This window comes from Rhinolophus sinicus, chromosome 6, assembly GCF_057876585.1.
Source record: "Rhinolophus sinicus isolate RSI-liver-muscle chromosome 6, RSI-T2T, whole genome shotgun sequence".
NCBI lineage: Eukaryota > Metazoa > Chordata > Mammalia > Chiroptera > Rhinolophidae > Rhinolophus > Rhinolophus sinicus.
The window spans coordinates 11,709,660-11,724,192 of record NC_142506.1 but is presented as its reverse complement, the minus strand read 5'-3'; the positions used below and the strand labels follow the sequence as shown (position 1 = coordinate 11,724,192).

General features: G+C 37.5%; 1 protein-coding gene across 7 annotated transcripts in view; it reads right to left on the bottom strand.

Annotated features, from left to right (window-relative positions):
- Positions 1–14,533, bottom strand: part of TATDN1 (TatD DNase domain containing 1) — a 33,227-nt gene that overhangs the window by 5,913 nt on the left and 12,781 nt on the right. For 5 of the 7 annotated variants that reach the window (XM_019721936.3, XM_074316257.2, XM_019722085.3 and 2 more), the window contains 3 exons: positions 5,382–5,467; positions 5,253–5,293; positions 3,561–3,637 (listed from right to left, as the gene is read on the bottom strand). In XM_019721936.3, coding sequence (XP_019577495.1) covers positions 3,561–3,637; positions 5,253–5,293; positions 5,382–5,467 — 204 coding nt within the window. Of the gene's footprint in view, positions 1–3,560; positions 3,638–5,252; positions 5,294–5,381; positions 5,468–13,138; positions 13,275–14,533 lie in introns of those variants that run through there. The other 2 variants (XM_074316260.2, XM_074316256.2) reach the window with 2 other exon arrangements.

Sequence of the window (14,533 nt, the reverse complement as noted above, 5' to 3'; positions counted from 1 at the left end):
CTTTGTCGTCCCAAACCACAAACCCTCCGCACTTCTTAAAGATGCACATAAGCCTTAACTGCCTCATGTGTCCTCGGGCGCATACTCTTACGGAACCCCCATGTACACGTGTGTAGTAAATTTGAACATTTTCTCCTGTGAATGTTTCATGTTAATTTGATTATACAGCCCAGGCAGAACTTAGAAGGGGAGAAAGAAAATTAATCTTTCTGCCACCACAGTTTGGATACTAAATTTAAAACTTTTCACCATATTACCAAATTATTTGCATATTTTTGATCTCATGAAATATTATCTGATTGATTTAGTCCTTTCCTACATATATTCCATGTTTCTAAAAATTGATCTAAATACAGAAATATATACAAGAGTAAATATTTTTAAAGCCAGTATCTTTATTTAATAAAGTTTCTCACTTAAGGAAGAACAACTGTTTAATTCTGTAGTTAAATTTAAAACTTGCACATTTTCTTTGGGGGGGGAAGTTATAATTTAATCCTTAGAAAACAAAGACTATCAATAGTATAAAATAGATTGAATTACCATACATGGAGACTCCGATTAAGACTACAATAAATTGAATTTCAAAATAAGAATAGAAATACTGACTTTGATTAGATAAATGACTAACCCATTAATTCTAGGTTAATGTAGGAAGAAAAAAGTAAACTCAATTTAGAATATCTAAGACAAACTTATGGTTCAAGTAGATGGAATAAAGGCCTTCTACCCCCTTCTCTTGAAAATCACCCCAAAATAACAACGAAAAAAAGAAACAGCATTTTGATGAAACTAGGAGACATTTCTGACCCCTAATCAAAACATACAGCAGAAAGCCGATGGACAAATGATAAACAAATAACGTGTGTTTACATGCTAAGTGACTCAAGTGCTATGCGCCCGCAGAGAGAGATATAAAAGCAAACCGATACACCCAAGAAAATTCTAACTGCAAGAACTAGTACCTAGAAAGGCCAGGAAAGGCAGGGAACTGAATGGGGGATTGTTTGAAAAGTCCGGACAAGATGGGACTCCCAGATGACCTTCTGCTGAGTTGGTGCAGAGATGGTTACTTTGGCCCCACCCAGGGGAAGGAAGAAGAGGGGGAGGGCAGGAGGCGGGAAGTGTACAGTCTGGAGAACAAGCAGCACAGAGGAGGCATGGGATGCACGTGGAGGCCGACTGCTGAGCGAGCTGTGAGATCCTCTCCAACCCCACCCTGCTTCGGAACACAGGTATTTTGATGAACCCCACCCCCACTTTCCCAGCAGAGATCAGAGGAATCTGGAGAAACTGAACCAACCCAGAAGAATGTCTCCACAAGCTGACATTTAGGAACCCCTGGTGAAATGTCAGTTGGCCACCTGACTGGCCTGCCAGCTGATGGGCTATCTCACCACTGAGCTCCCAAATAGCTTGTTTTTTTCTCTTTTTAACTTCTTAAATATACAGGGAAGAATCGCCTGATATCTGAAGAAAGCTTTCATCATAATAGAGAACAAAACAAAAGAAAAAGGAGCTCAGAGGAAATAAAAGCATTTTCCGGCAAATAGAAAATAACTTAAAAACTATAATTCTATCTTTAGAAAGATGAGAAGATGCTACATCTGTCAAACAAGCTTATGGTAGAAATAAAAGGGAGAGCTTTCAGAGGCTGAAGTATCATAAAACAGGTTGAAAAAAATAAAGCACTTTTTTGAAAGTAGGCAAGGAAACAGAGAGAAATCGTAGAATAAAAAAATAAGATCAGAGTATTAATCTAGGAGGTCCAAAGAACAACAACAACAAAAAATTGAGAAAATTTTCCTGGACTGACAAAGATGGGCCTCTAGCTGGAAGGGGCTAGTAGAGAGCACATAACAAATGACACACACACACACAAAAATCAAAACATCTTTATGAAGTGTGACAATACCAGAGATAAAGAACCAAAATCTACAGGAAAAAAACTGTTACAGGGAAAGGACTGGGCATCAGAACAGCAACTGACCTTATCAACATTGGAACCTAGAAATGGAACATTGTAAATTCTCAGTGAAAATGATTTTTAATCTAGAATTTTACTCCCAGAAAAACTATCAAGTGAAAGATTTTTTTTTTTTTTTAATGCACTAACTTATCTAGGCAAACTTTCAAGAGGAAGAGTAGAATAAAACCATTTTCAAACATGTTCCATCAAAACAAACCAAAACAGAATACATGGGATCTAAACATAGGAATTCTATCACAGAAAAGACACTAGGCTCAATCTGAAGTAGAAAGATGGAAGGGTCTGGAACGAATGGAACTATCAGATAATCTAGGCAGATTTCCTTACGTGGAAAACTAGAGAAAGGCATTTTACAGAGCTATTGGAAAATATGAGAAGGCTTAAAGTTTTGAAGCAAGCCAAATAAATAAAAGTTTGAGGAGAGTTACTCCAGGAGAATCAAAACAGTGGTCCACCACACAGTTCAGTGTATGCAGACACAATAATAAAAACACCAAATATACATTTAACCAAAAATTCTGAAATAACTACACTGAGAGAACTCTGGAGGATAATGCAGGTTGGGGAACAGTATGGGACATGTGAACTTAAATGCTCGTAAGCCTTCATGAGAATAAAGGGAATGAATTTAAGAGTAGCAATGCATATTATGTGCAAATATGGTGACAAATTGCACTGTGGCTACCTCTGGGAAAGCTGACTTCGGGGTAGAGAGCATGCTGAGGAGACTGTTTGTTTATAAGCCTCTTAGTACTCCCAGACTTTTTAATCCACGTACATGTACTCCTCTGCATAGTCATTTATAAATTAATCAGATAAACTATGGAAGACACATCGAGGACATTTAAATAAGTCTGAACTCTATAGCAAATAATTTCATGATTCTCTTTTCCTAAGCTTTTAATTAAAAAAATAATATGAGAAAAGTGGTAATTTAAGGAAATGAAACACTAAAGAGGGAAAGCAATCTCATACTATTTTGTAATTTATTTAACAAGGTACGTTGACATCCTGTGGAAACACACTGACAGAGGCTCACCAAATTTGGAAGAAAATGAACCTGTACTGGGTGTATGTGGTTTTAGTGTGAATGGTCAGAAACGTCAGAGTGAGGAGCCAGAGAACACAGGATCTCACACATCGAGTTACTTTAAACCTGTTTCTTAGCTTCTCTACTCCTCAGTTACTTGACCTACAGAGACATATAAGATGATTATGTCACAGTATGACCTTTCCCCTGTGGTCAGATGTCACTCGTATACAATGCTGTGAACATGTATGTTTCAAAGGGATAAAATAACCGGAAAATAAACTGCCCTGCTAGAGAAAGCTGGCTGCCGAGCTCACCACAAAACTGTTTTCCATTATTAGAGCAAAGGGTAGTAGTTTTTAACATTCCAGCTTTAACTTGTAATATTTCTTAAATAATTACTGAAATTCTCAGGCCAAGATCAATGCAAAATACAAACTTTAATAAAAATACATTTAAATTGCAATTCGCTGTAAAACAATTTAAGGAATCTGCTTAATATAAAAACTAAAAGCACAAAAAAACAAAAGAAGAACCTACCAACCATTAAATCCTATATAGAGATCCAAGTCAATCAAAGCAGCTGCGGCCTCCTTGGTGCCATCAAATGAATGCACCTAAGGACGGACAGGGACAGTTTTATTATAATAACCCTTTCTTTAAAATTCTAAATAACATTAATAAGATTTTCTAAGCAAAAATGGATGCATTAGGGTTTCTGGAGCACAAGGTTTCAAATGCGGTAGCCCCTACAATTTTTATTTTCAAATCAATTTTCACAATTATAACCTGTCATCATCTCCAGTGACACGAGGAAAGAAGGAATTAGCTGGCTGCCTAAACTTCCTGTCTTTGTGGCTGTCTGCGTATGGGCATTACTGCACGTATACGTTATAGCGTGTACCTCCAGGAAGGGGGCTGGGGTAGGGAGCACATTCTTAGGCAAATGCATGACAGAAAGCTAGAAATGCTATAAAACTATTTAAAATATATTTTTTAATATTCCATTTTTCTGTTAGAGGATACTTTTTACTAGAACAGAAATGATGTTTAAGAGGGAAGTTATAAGGTGATTTATGAAGAGGTTGGGAGAACATTGTTTAAAATATGTAAATCGTTATATTGCCAACAATATCAACTCAGCAAGCCAAAAAAAAACAAAAACAAAAAACACTGAACTGGCGTTTCTCCTTCCAAGACATAGGGATTAAGGCATAGTTTTCACAGTCTGGATGTATTTATGTAATCAAAATCAGTGAGTAACAATGGTAACACTCCTTTAAACACATCTAACCAGTGATGTCACATTGAGTCCAGAGAGACTGAATACACCCAAGATAACATGTTTCTCAACAATAAAGAAAAATGCATTACACAACTGCCCCAAAGGGTTTATTTTCTCCCTCAGCATTTCCAACTGACTAGAAAACATGGTCTCCAAGAATATCAAGGTAAGTCTTAAATGTGAACTCCTCATAAACCATTTCAGAAAATTAGTTATTAATTCTTTATTTGGCAATCTTTTTAATAAAAGTCAAACATTTAAAGTGGATTTGCTGTTGCCATTGATTTTTTAAAACTTATCGAATCATCCAAGTAGATTCTTATTTAGAAATAGAGCAAGTGGGCTGGGAAGTAGAGCCTGAAGGTTATATATATCACTTATATATACATATAAGTGCCACCAGTACTTCCAAGGACACTAATGAAAGCCTCTCTCAATTCCCAAGTACTGTTCCTAAAGGATAAATTATAGACAGGGTCAGTAAACTACAGATAAAAATGTGCACAGTAATATTAACACATTAGCAATGCAGAAAACATGCATATCACTAGTACGTATGAAACATCAGGCAGAGGCTAAAAATTTAAGAGAATATATACGAAACTGTCAAAGCAATGCAATGTGGGTATATAATTAGTGCACAGTGCTATTTGCCCTTTCCTTAGTAGGCATAGTATAATGCTGTGGTTTTACACACCTAAATAACAGTTGTTTAGGGGGAGACCAGTGAGTCTCTCCTGAAATTATGTATGAAAATTTGTATATCTGACCATTTTTCTGAGGCAGATTGTCAAAAGAGTCCATGATCCAAAGATTAAAAATCACTGCTCTGGATACGTGAGTTAAGTGCTGGGCAGATAATACTTATAGGAAACGTCTTAAGACAAACCTGAATAACCAAAAGGCTGTTGTGCAGCATATGTTACAAACAACCCTTTTATACTTACTACTCCACCTACACACCGATCTCTATTTCTTTTCATTATGTCTGTGAATTAAAAACAGAGCAAACGTTTAGCAAATAGCTTCGTTTCTGCAAAACTTATATTCTAAATGATACTTTAGCTTAGACTCACCTAAAAATTCAGCATGTGAGTTTCGACAGTGAAGAAACATGGGTAATTTTGTTTGTTCTGACAGTTCAAACTGTTTTTCAAAATATCTACATAATGCAAAAAGATTTCCTTGTTAAAAATTTTATTTTAGCATGAGAAAAATAATTATGTCAAATGATTTTTTGTTAAAGGACTTTTATTCTCTAGAAATTTATAGGACATAAATAGTAAATTCAGACATTTAAAATACATCAGGCTTAGCCAGGGGCTTCTGTAACACACAACATCTGGAAAGGGATACATCATTTTCTAGGATCACAAAATTATCTCAGAAATGTTTGTTAGTTTCTCGATTATACCTACTGGGTAAATTAGGTAGTACTTTACTACTGATCCTAGAAGTAAAGAGCTACAGTTTAGCAGGATGGGATGTTCCTCAAAATAATTCCTTTTAACTAGCTTTCCAACCAAATCCCAGCAAACGAAGCAGACGCCCTCCATAAGCTGTGGGATCCCTCCTCTGCACGAGTTGGTGATGGAAATATTAGGTTGGTGCAAAATAATTGTGGTTTTTGCAATTTTTAACCTTGTAAACTGCAATTACTTTTGCACCAGCCTAATAACACGGCTGGCCCCTGGCCCTAAGAGCTGGCTGAGCGTCCCCAGGAGGAGTCAGCTCACCCAGTGAGAAGCCAGGCGGAGCTTTATACTCAGTGTTTTCTATGTTCTGTTCTATAAGAAATTACTACCACTGAGCAAAAGGATTCCATTAAAAACTAAAATACAAGGAGGATTCCCTTAAAAACTGAAAAACTGAAATACTCTTATTTTTCAGAAAAATGAAAATTACATGATAAAATGACAGCCCTGAATATTTTATTAAAAAGTTTTTCAGGTGCCATATACAATCATCTCATTTGATCCTCGAGCCCTAGCACAGGACAAGAGCTGGTGTCAGAAAGGGGTAGGACCTCGTAGGATCACAACACGTGGCAAACACGGAACCAGAATTTCAGTGCGCTAATTCCAAACACCGACAAAGCAACCAAAAGTTGTGGCATTTCAAAGAAGCCTCTTCCTCGAGCCACAGTATCATAACAATATCCAGAGGACCCCCTGGGGTGGAAGGGTTCTTTTGCTTTCCTTTTTTTAAGCACATTGCTCCCTCTCATTCTTATTAATGGTCAAGTAGTTGTTGTTTTTTTGAATTAAAGTTTATTGGGGTGACAATTGTTAGTAAAGTGACATAGATTTCAGGTGTACAATTCTGTAATACATTATCTATACATCACATTGTGTGTTCACCACCCAGAGTCCATTCTCTTTCCATCACCACATATTAGACCCCGTTTCCATTTCTTTCTGTCTTCTTCAATTTCTTTTAAAAATGTCTTAGTTTCCAGCATAAAGGTCTTTCATATCATTGGTTAAGTTTATTCATAGGTATTTTATTCTTTTTGCTGCAATTGCAAAAGAATTGTTTTTTTTAATTTCTTTTTCTGAGATTTCATTGTTAGTATATAGGAATGCAATGGACTTTTGTTATGCTGATTTTGTAGCCGGCAACTTTACTGTATTCGTTTATTGTTTCTAATAGGTGTAGTCTTTAGGGTTTCCTATATATAGCATCATGTCATCTGCAAAGAGTGACAATTTAACTTCTTCATTATGAATTTGGATGCCTTTTCTTTCTCTTGCCTGATTGCTCTGGCCATGACTTCCAACACTATGTTGAAAAGCAGAGGTGATAGGGAAAGCCCTGTCGTGTTCCTGAACGTACAGCAAAGGGCTTCAGTTTTTCACCGTTAATTGTATTAGCTGAGGGTCTGTCATATATGGCCTTTATTATGTTAAGGTATTTTCCTTCTATACCTATTTTATTAAGTGTTTTAATCATAAATGGATGTTGTATCTTGTCAAACGCTTTTTCTGCATCAATTGATATAATCATGATTTTTGTCCTTCATTTTCTTTATATGATGTATCACATTGATGGATTTGCATTATGTTGAACCATCCTTGTGCCCCTCGGATAAACCCCACTTGGTCATGATAAATAATCTTTTTAATGGGTTGTTGCGTTCGATTTGCTAGAATTTTGTTTAGGATTTCTGGATCTGTATTCATCAGAGATATTGGTCTGTAGTTTTCTTTTTTTGTGTTGTCCTTACCAGGTTTTGGTATCAGGCTAATGTTGGCCTCATAAAATGAGTTAGGGAGTTTTGTCTCTTCTTCAATTTTTTGGAAGAGTTTGAGTAGGACAGGTATTAAATTCTCTTTGAAGGTTTAGTAGAATTCACTGGTGAAGCCATCTGGTCCCAGACTTTTGCTTCAGGGAAGGTTTCAGATGATTGAATCAATTGCTTTACGGGTGATCGGTCTATTTAGATTTTCCAATTCTTCGTGATTCAGCCTAGGAAGGCTGTATGTTTCTAAGAACTTGTCCATTTCTTCTAGGTTATTGAATTTGGTGGCATATAGTCCTTCATAGTATTCTTGGATGATCCTTTGTATTTTTGTGGCATCCGTGATAACTTCCCCTTTCATTTCTGATTTTATTAGTATCTTTCTCTTTTTATCTTAGTGAGTCTAGCCAAGGCTTTGTCAATTTTATTAATCTTTTCAAAGAACCAGCTCTTTGTCACATTTTTTTCTATTGTCTTTTTGTTCTCTATTTCTTTTAGTTCTGCTCTGAATTTTATTATTTCCTTTCTTCTGCAGACCTTGGGTTTCATTTGTTCTTTTTGTAGTTCTTTAAGGTGTAACGTGAGGTTATTTATCTGGGAATTTTCTTGTTTCTTGACAGAATGATATAAATTTCCCTCTGTAATCATATAAATTTCCCTCTTAAAACTGCTTTCACTGCATCCCAAAAATTTTGGTAGGATGTATTTTCATTCTCATTTGTTTCTACGTATCTTTTGATCTCTCCTCTTATTTCTTCTTTGACCCGGTCATTCTTTAAAAGTATGTTGTTTAATCTCCACATATTCGTGGTTTTTCCTGCTTTCTTTTTGCAGTTGATATCCAATTTCAAAGCCTTGTGATCAGCGAATATGCTTGGTATGATTTCAATCTTCTTAAATTTGCTGAGGCTAGTTTTATGTCCCTATATATGGTCTATCCTTGAGAACGTTCCATGTACACTAGAAAAAAATGTATAGTCTGATGTTCTAGAATGAAGTGCTCTATAAATGTCAATTATGTCCATTTCATCTAATGTCATTTAGGGCTGCTATTTCTTTATTTTCTGTTTGCATGAGCTATCTATAGCTGTCAATGATGTATTTAGGTGCCCTACTGTAATTGTTTTCGTCAATTTTTCCCTTTAGTTCTGTTAGTAGTTGCTTGGTATATTTCGGTGCTCCCTGATTGGGGGCATAAATATTGATAACTGTTATGTCTTCTTCTTGTATAGTCCCCTTTATTATTATGAAATGTCCATCTTTGTCTCGTTACTTTTTTTTTTTTTTTATCCTGAAGTCTGATTCATCTGGTATCAGTACGGATACACATGATTTTCTCTGGATACCATTTGCTCAGAGTGTCAATTTCCACCCTTTCACTTTGAGTCTATGTTTGTCCTTATAGCTGAGATGTGCCTCTTGGAGGCAGCATTCGGTTGGGTTTAATTTTTTGATCCAATCTGCTACTCTGTGCCTTTTAATTGGTGAGTTCAGTCGATTTACATTCAGGGTGATTATTGATATGTGAGGATTTCCTATCATTCTATCTTTGGTTTTCTAGTAAGATTGTGTCTCCATTGTTCTTTGCCTTTTTGTTATTATTTCTGTGTAGTGGCATTTTATGATCTTTCCCTCTGTTTCTTCTTTTATTAAGTTGTATGTTTCAGTTCTGGATTTTTTTTTTTTTTTTTTTTTTGAGTGGTTACCATTAAGTTTATGTAAAAGAAAGTTTCATATTTAGAGTATTCCATTTTCTTCAGCATGCTTACTTTCTCCATTCCTATAGTCCGGTTCAGGCCTTTACTCTCCCCTCTTTTATGTTTCGGTTGTCACAAATTATCCCTATTTATGCTGGTCAAATAGCCTCCTTCAGTATTTCTTGTAGTGCAGGTCGTATGTTAGAAAATTCCCTCAGCTTCTGTATGTCTGGAAAGGTCTTTATTCCTCCTTCATATCTAAAGGATATCTTTGCTGGATATGTTCTTTTTGGCTCATAATTTTTCTTTCAATAGTTTGAATATTTGACTCCACTCCCTCCTGGCTTGTAGAGTTTCTGCTGAAAAATCTGATGATAATCTAATGGGCTTTCCTTTGTAGGTTACCGTCTTCTTTTCCCTGGCTGCCTTGAGGATTCTTTGTCATTAATTTTTGATGGATTCAATACAATGTGCCTTGGAGAAGACCTGTTGGGGTTGAGGTAACTAGGTGTTCTATTTGCTTCTTGGATTCGAGGATCCAGTTCTTTCCACAAGTTTGGGAAGTTCTTGTCAACTATTTGTTTGAGTATACTCTGTTCCCTTCTCTCTTTCTTCTCTTTCTGGTATGCCCATTATTCTTATATTGTTCTTTCTGATGGAGTCAGAAAGTTCTTGTAGAGTTCTTTCATTTCTTTTTAAGTCTCAAGTCTCTTTCTTTTTCCATCCGTGTCATTTCCAGATTTTTATCTTCAATGTCACTGATTCTTTCCTCCATCTGGTCAACGCTACTACCTAAGCTGGCTATTTCATTCTTCATTTCTTATATTGTGTTCTTAATCTCCAGAAATCCTATTTGGTTCTTTTTAAAAATTTCAATCTCTTTGGTAAAATGTTCACCTTGTTCTTTGGTTGTGCTTCTGAGTTCATTAAACTGCCTTTCTGTGTTTTCTTGCATCTTGTTGAGTTTTTTCAGAACTGCAATCTTGAATTCTCTGTCATTTAAGTCGCATATTTCCATATCTTTAAGTTCATTTTCTGGAGACTTTTCACTTTCTTTCTGAGCTGTCTTGTTGCCTTGGTTATTCATGGCAATTAATGATTTATTATTTCTCTTCCTAGACATCTACAGGAGTAGGTTCTGAAACAGGTTGATAGGAAGAGGTCTTTCTTTTGTTTTCCAGTATGTGTTGGTAGAATGTTTTATTTTCTCTCCGACTGCAGCCTTTTATTCTCTCTCACACCATAGTGCTGTGTTTTCTCTGCACTATTCCAGATTCTCACACAAGGGGGGATTCCCTGGAAGGTGGACTTCTCCTCTATGAACAGTTCGCCTGGATCATACGGTGCCACCTCCATGGGGGGATGTGGAGAGCTTCTGAAGTTCTAAAGCTCTTCCTGCACCAGATTCAGAGCCCGTATGTTTCAGGAGTTCTGTTTACTCCTGCAGAGATCTGTCCAGATAGGTGGGGACGGGGTGGGGTGGGTTATGAGAGGTGGCCCAGAGCAATGGCAACGACCACCACCACAGCCGGTCCTGCTTCCACGGCTCTCTCACCCCCTTTGCTGGAACTAGCTGGGCTGCGAGTCCATGTCTGCAGACCACAGTTCTCAGAACTGCAAATATTCTGTTCTTTTGATCTGACACTGCTACTGTTCTGCTTCTAGCACCAGGCAGGTGGGGGCGGGGCGAGCTCTGGGAGGGTAGGGAGGGGGCAGCTAGGCTCAGTGCCTAAGGCTTCTGTTCTCTACTCAGCAGTGAGGGCTTAAACCACCGTTTTCAGCCTTCTTCCCTCAGTCTTTGCTCCGACGTCTCTGCCGTCAGCGTTGGGTTCAGCCGTGTTATATGCTGTCCCCTCAGCCCTGTGGGCCATAAGCGGAGCCCTGGCAGTCCGAGTTCTTTCCTCTCCCACAGCTGCAGTAGTTCCGGGATGCAGCAAGCTCGGAGCACTGAGTTAGGTCTGTGTCCTGTGCCGCACAGCTCCGTCTCCACACTTCTCCCTTCCCTCCTCCCCCGCTTGGGCAATCTGCCCACCTTTAGGTGAATTCAGTAGTGGGCCGCTTCATCTTGCTGTCTGCTGTGCAGGGAGCCCTTTGTGGAGTTATAGTTATTCAATTTGTTATAAATTCCAAGGGAGACTTCAAGAGGGTCACCTCATGCCACCATTTTTATGACATCATGGTCAAGTAGTTTTAAGTGAAACCAGGAGTTACAAACAACAGGTGTCTTATTTTCTAAGGGATTTATGTCTTCTAGGCCCCTAAATTTTGGGGAAAAATTTCTGTGTTTAACTCAAATCTCTTTTGCAGTATTTTCCTACATCTTGTCTCCTGAAGTACAGCACTATTTTCCCGGAGTACCACTTTGCACTCTTGAAAAGGCTAAATTTAAAAATCAGAAATATACTTTGTAAAGAAATAGTCTTCCTAAAATTGGTGGTCTGTGTCTTTAGTACCCAATGTTTAGGTTTTTAAACCATCTTTTCAGATTCTGCCAGGCTAGAATAAGCAAAAGTATTTTTAGTTAAAGTAGGAATTTCATAGTGTAGGAAATATAAGCGAAACTTGGGAGAAAAAGATTTTAATCATTACTATTATTTCCATAACCTCTAAAGTAATTCAAATGTCAGCAATTAAGTATGCTCCAGCCATTATGTAAACTTTACTATGTATCTGGCTTCTGGCTTACTATGGTATCTGGTATCTGGCTTACTATGTATCTGGCTTCACAGCAGGCAGTACTCTCCACTTTTCGTGTTCTCCCCTGTAAACTGAGAATTTTTTTCATGCACAATTCTGTGTACAAAGCCACATGACCAAGTTGCAGATTTACAGAACCTAATGATCAGCCTGGAAATTAGCTTTCCTATCCAAGAGCAGGCAAAAGTACAATTTATGAAAATACCAGATGTTCAAGTAACGTGTGTACAGAATCTGTATAATTTTACAAAAGGTCCATGTGCTCAAGCTAGACAGGTAACATAAGGAAGCCATGTGGTAAAAAATGATCCCTAATGATACAAATTGAGGACAACTGGTATTTAACATCAAATGATTAGTCTTTAAAGGGAAAAGAAAAACCCACCATGGTAATTACAAATAACAATGTAAGTCAAAGGGCAGGGACTGGCACTTGTTAAGGGATTTCTCTGCTTTTATTTATGATTTTTTTTTTTTTAGTTCATAAATGAAAATCATTTGTGAAGTTAAAATTTGCTCATTTTAGCAAAGCTATAATTTGATTCTGATGGTATTATTGCTTCTTATAGTTTAGGGTCAACAATTAACTAAGGAAGGAGAAAGGCTTGAAAAGTTTAGCTTCAGAATGACAGCTTTTATTAATTAGAATTGAGGCGAATCAGAAAGAGCCACTGCGTCACACCAGTGTACCTTACCCCAGGGTGGTAATCCTGCCTCTAAACTGGTTGATGGCAAAGATGGCCTTAATCTCTCATATCTGAGGTCCCTTAAGTCCCCAAGCATTTACTTTGAAATTCTGTCTGATGTTTGATTTAAAAAACAAAAAAAGACCTGCACGGCATTAACATTTTAACATCCCAAGAACAATGCCCAAAGGAAATTCTTCCCATTCAAGTGAACGGAGCTCTAACTTGCAATCAGGAGAGTAGCACTGGGAGGAGAAACTGGAAATACAGGGTATGCTTAAAGGATAACCATACTGAGGAGGCACTTGGTAACCATTTACTGAATGGAGGTGGAACGCTGCATAACAGATTAGCACCTGTGTAATTGGCATGTGTGTTAAAGCATAAACTATAGCCTGCTATATATACTGTTTTAAGTTCTGATCTTAAGACGGCCAAGTATCCTCAAACAGTAAAACAGAACTGATGCTATCAATGTTTTAACACAAACGATCGAGTTTAAAGTTATTTACGTTGCATTTTGGAATTGGTATTAACGTATCTGGGTGGAAAGTCACACGGGCAAGGAAGGTATCTTGAGCGACTCTGCCACTGTCCATGATTGTCACACTGCAGTCTTTGCCTCACGTTGCTCCTCGTAGCCGAAACAAGCACTAAAGTGGAAGAATTATGATGTGTGAGCTTAACCTAAGAACCTATTCTGGACGAGTGTTCTTCTACTTAACTATGAATATGTGAACTGTTAAGGTTAAATGAACTGACCTACATGATATTCAGGAGAGGTATGGGATTTAGTGACCCTGTCGGTCATCCCAGGAACGTCCCTGCAAAACACAGCAGGTAAGCTGTCCTGACTGTACAGCTCTCAAAGGCTTATATAAATGAGAGGACTGAGACTGCACAGGACATTACTGTAGCCCATCCTATGGCACCTGGTTACGGACCTTCACACTCCAGGACTTCTGGAACTTGAAGTCTGGGGTATGACAGACAGACTCACTAGTCAATCTGTTCCTCACTACAGGCATTTTCACCTGGGATGGACATGGGATTGTGTAGGTGGCTGGGTCGGAGAAGGAGGGGAGCAAGTACGCTTTTGGCATGTATTATATAATTCGAAAGATTCCTTCAGACCATCAAGTCACTGGCTTAACCATGAGCGTATGACAAGATGGTTAATTATTAACTATTATGATAGAGCTACATGGTATTTAAGAGAGCACTTGATCCAGACTCTCCTTCATGTATAAGCAACTAAGCAGATGGAGGGTGGTTTATTCTGAAATAGCTCTAGGGACTAGATATTATACCTTATTCATATTTTTGTCTACTGAGTCCTAGCAGTTTCTGGCACATATTACTCTATAAATATGTTGAACGATTGAATAACTAAGTTAACACCCTTTAGAAGCTCATTCTAATGTATTATCATCTTGATAATTAAGACACTGTTTTTGAAATTCAAAATGCTCATGTCTTAAATTAAGCCTATGACCTAATTTTTCTTTTCAGCCTGTAGCACTACCCACCTGTATGTCAGGAGCTCCAACTAAAAACTACGGCACTAGTGTGGAGGAAGTCCCCAAGGCTTGTGAACTTTGGAGTTTTTTAAGAAGCCACCACTCTCAACATAGCTCCTATGAAAGGATTCTCCTGTTCCAAAGTGCCTAGCAAGAGTAAAATATGTTTTCCTAGCTTTGGTGATTGATACTATAATCTCTTTTTAATATCCCTTCCTCTTAAATCACACGCCCCACAAAACAATTTAATTAATTTCACCGGAATGGTTCACATGTGAATGCATTTATTAAGCAAACAAAAAAATAACAAAAAAATCTTTGTTCTGTGAAACTCATCCCTTATTTCTACCATTAAAATCAAACTAGATAGTTTATCAAGTGGGAACT